The 2,890-nt window shown below is 40.7% G+C and overlaps 1 protein-coding gene across 1 annotated transcript; it reads right to left on the bottom strand.

Annotated features, from left to right (window-relative positions):
- Positions 1–1,136: 1,136 nt before the first annotated feature.
- On the bottom strand, positions 1,137–2,593 carry LOC104943811 (CAD protein-like; the record flags this gene model as incomplete). The annotated part of the gene is made up of 2 exons (XM_010769277.1): positions 1,137–1,325; positions 2,372–2,593. Coding segments are annotated over 2 exons (411 nt in total), but the record flags the coding sequence as incomplete, so codon positions are not given.
- Between the last annotated feature and the right edge of the window lie 297 nt (positions 2,594–2,890).

The following is a 2,890-nucleotide window of genomic DNA, read 5'->3' as shown; positions in this document are numbered from 1 at the left end:
CTGATTTGGGGTATAAAGCTTTAAATAAAAAAGGAGGGGTCTGAGCTCATGTGGGACCCGGCAGCTACTGTCTAAACTAAATACCATGGATTATCAAGGATTATCTCTGAAACAGTATGGAGCTCAAAGGCTTTCTCTCTTGCCGGTTATACCACAAGGTGAGTTCCTTTTTACTTCCTGCTTCTTCACACACATGCTCTCCAGTACAGGTTAGCTCTGAGTGTTAGCCATGCTAATGTAAACACCGACCATATTACGTCCAAAACAGTCGGGCATTGTTTCTGATAACAACGTTTCTGATTGGCCCGTGGGTCCACATTTCAGATATGACGTCATATCGGACGCAAATCTGGATCAGCTCCGTTGTTCCCCCGTTTTTAGAGATTTGGGTACGGAGGAAAAGAGAGAGGGTTTTATTTTCTGACGCTGCGTGAGTTCCCCGACACACCGGGGACACATGTTTATGTATAAAAGACATCAAAAAAAGTGCATTTTGCATGATAGGTCCCCTTTAACATATTTGAATTCCTTGTCAGCTTTAATTCAAGGGAATCTCATTAGGATCACTGTAGATGTTTTATCTTGTTCTGTATTTATTTAAATATTGTTGTTATGTGTTCTGTAAAGCACTTTGGGCTGCTTTGTGCATGAAAGGTGCGATACAAATAAATTGTATTAATATTATATATTATATATTATATAAAAACACGTACAAATATCAAAATGTTATGCTCAACTAGTATTCAAAGCCAGTGCAAAGAGGTGAGTGAGGGCTGCTCGATTATGGCAAAAATCATAATCTCGATTATTTGGGTCAATAATTGCGATTATTCATTGACTTTGAAAACATCCATTTATTGGAGAAAAAAAAATTTGAACAGTATGTTTTTAACAGTTGATTACCCTGAACTTTAAGTATAATTCAACTTAAAAACCAAAAAAAAAAAAAATAATAATAAAAAAAAAAAAAAAAATTATTGTTTTATTTTGATTACGTTATTTTCGTAATCGTTGCAAGCCATAATCGTAATCGCGATTAAAATACGATTAATTGAGCAGCCCTAAGGTGAGTTTTTAGCTAAGATTTAAAAAGTTCAATAGACTGAGCAGTCCGGATTTGTAAATATTGCGTTTACCTGTTCAGACTCTGGGCTCAGAGCGTACTGGATGTTGCATTCTCCCACAATGCCGAGGTGCCGGATGACTTTGATGGCGGTTTTTCTCAACATGTTGTACTCGTGGTCGTTGAGCGTCTGACTGGGCGCCACCACGATGGATTCTCCAGTGTGGATGCCCAGAGGGTCAATGTTCTCCATGTTACACACCTAAAATAAGTTTAGTTCATTAGTTGATAGTGTCGTGGACAGTCCCCATTGATCAACTGTCACAAAAAACAGTAACAACTTTAGCCAACATTGCTAATTTCCATCTGTTGTCCCCGGCCAGATGATAATGGACACCTTTTTAAAATCACAATACATCAACAGCATTAGTTATAAAGACAGGATGAAAGAGAACAATAAAATGCAAACACACACGTTACTACATGTCATATACAGCACATCACAATCACATAAGGAAATACAATTACGTTATTATTCTTAAGTTTCTGTCTAGACAATTTTTCAGAAAACTTGATGGAAGGGTCCACGAAAGAGTCATTTGAATTTTGAGGCAGAAACGATTAATGGGGCGATAGACATGGACGCGGGAAGGGGTGGTGCTGAGGGGGCTGCAGCACCTACAGTGTACGCGTGCCACAGTTTTGATGAGCTCGTCACAGTTTCGCAGCTGCTAGGCCCCACTAGCACCTCCCCTCCCGCAACCCCCAACTCAGAGTGACTTGCCGCGTCCCTGGCGATAGAACAGTTATTTTTCATCTAAATGAACACTGCCAGAAATGGCATTTGTGCTGCATTCATATGGTGTTAGCATGTTGGTACATGACTTGCCAAGTTGACGTCATCTTACGCTAGAGAGCATATTGTAAAAACTGATATTGCAATATTTTCTCACCTGGCAAAATATCCTGTATATGAAAAGATACAGGAGTTATCTAAACATCTATATAACAACCACAGCCCCCGGTAGACCCCCCCCCCACACACACAACAAACACCTCTTGTTGTTAAATGCCAACCAACTATGTGCAATATTTATATATATATGCCGTTAATAACTGTGCAATGTATACCTGGCTGCTAAATCCTAAGAACGGTTACAGGATGTGTATTATATATTTTTTTATTCATGCATGCTTCTTAGGTCACATTAATCTGTCTTTGGCTCTTTTCTGCTGTAACAATGTAAATGTCCCCTCTGTGGGACGAATAAAGGTATTCTGATCCTCCTCTGTGTCCTCTTTACTCACAGTGATGCAGTTGTCGTAGGCATCGCGGACCACTTCGTACTCGATCTCCTTCCAGCCTTTCAGGGATTTGTCCACCAGGACCTGGGAGGTGTGGGCGAAGGCGGCGGTAACCAAGGTGACCAGCTGCTCTCTGTTGTTGGCGAATCCCGAACCCAGACCCCCGAGAGCGAACGCTGAGCGAACCATCACGGGGTAACCAATACGTGCTGCAGCCGCCACCGCCTGGAGAGACAGAGATTCAGATCAGAGATGGCAGAAGTACACACATCTTTTACTCGAGTAGAAGTACAGATACTCGTGTTTAAAAATACTCTGGTGAAAGTAGAAGTACTGACTAAACTTCTTTACTCAAGTCAAAGTAAAGAGGGCTTTGAAATGTACTTCAGTAAAAAGTACCCATAACTAGCAGCTGTTTTAAAGAGTACCTGACCTCCCTTTATATTAATAGAACAATAATGTCATTGTTAGCTAATGAATGTTTCCATGCTGACCAACGGCAACATGACAACGTTTCCATTG

This window comes from Notothenia coriiceps, unplaced genomic scaffold (genome assembly GCF_000735185.1).
Source record: "Notothenia coriiceps isolate Sejong01 unplaced genomic scaffold, NC01 NC01_scaffold00006876, whole genome shotgun sequence".
Lineage (NCBI taxonomy): Eukaryota > Metazoa > Chordata > Actinopteri > Perciformes > Nototheniidae > Notothenia > Notothenia coriiceps.
Note: the sequence above shows the minus strand (reverse complement) of the source record. Positions and strands in the feature narration are given on the sequence as shown.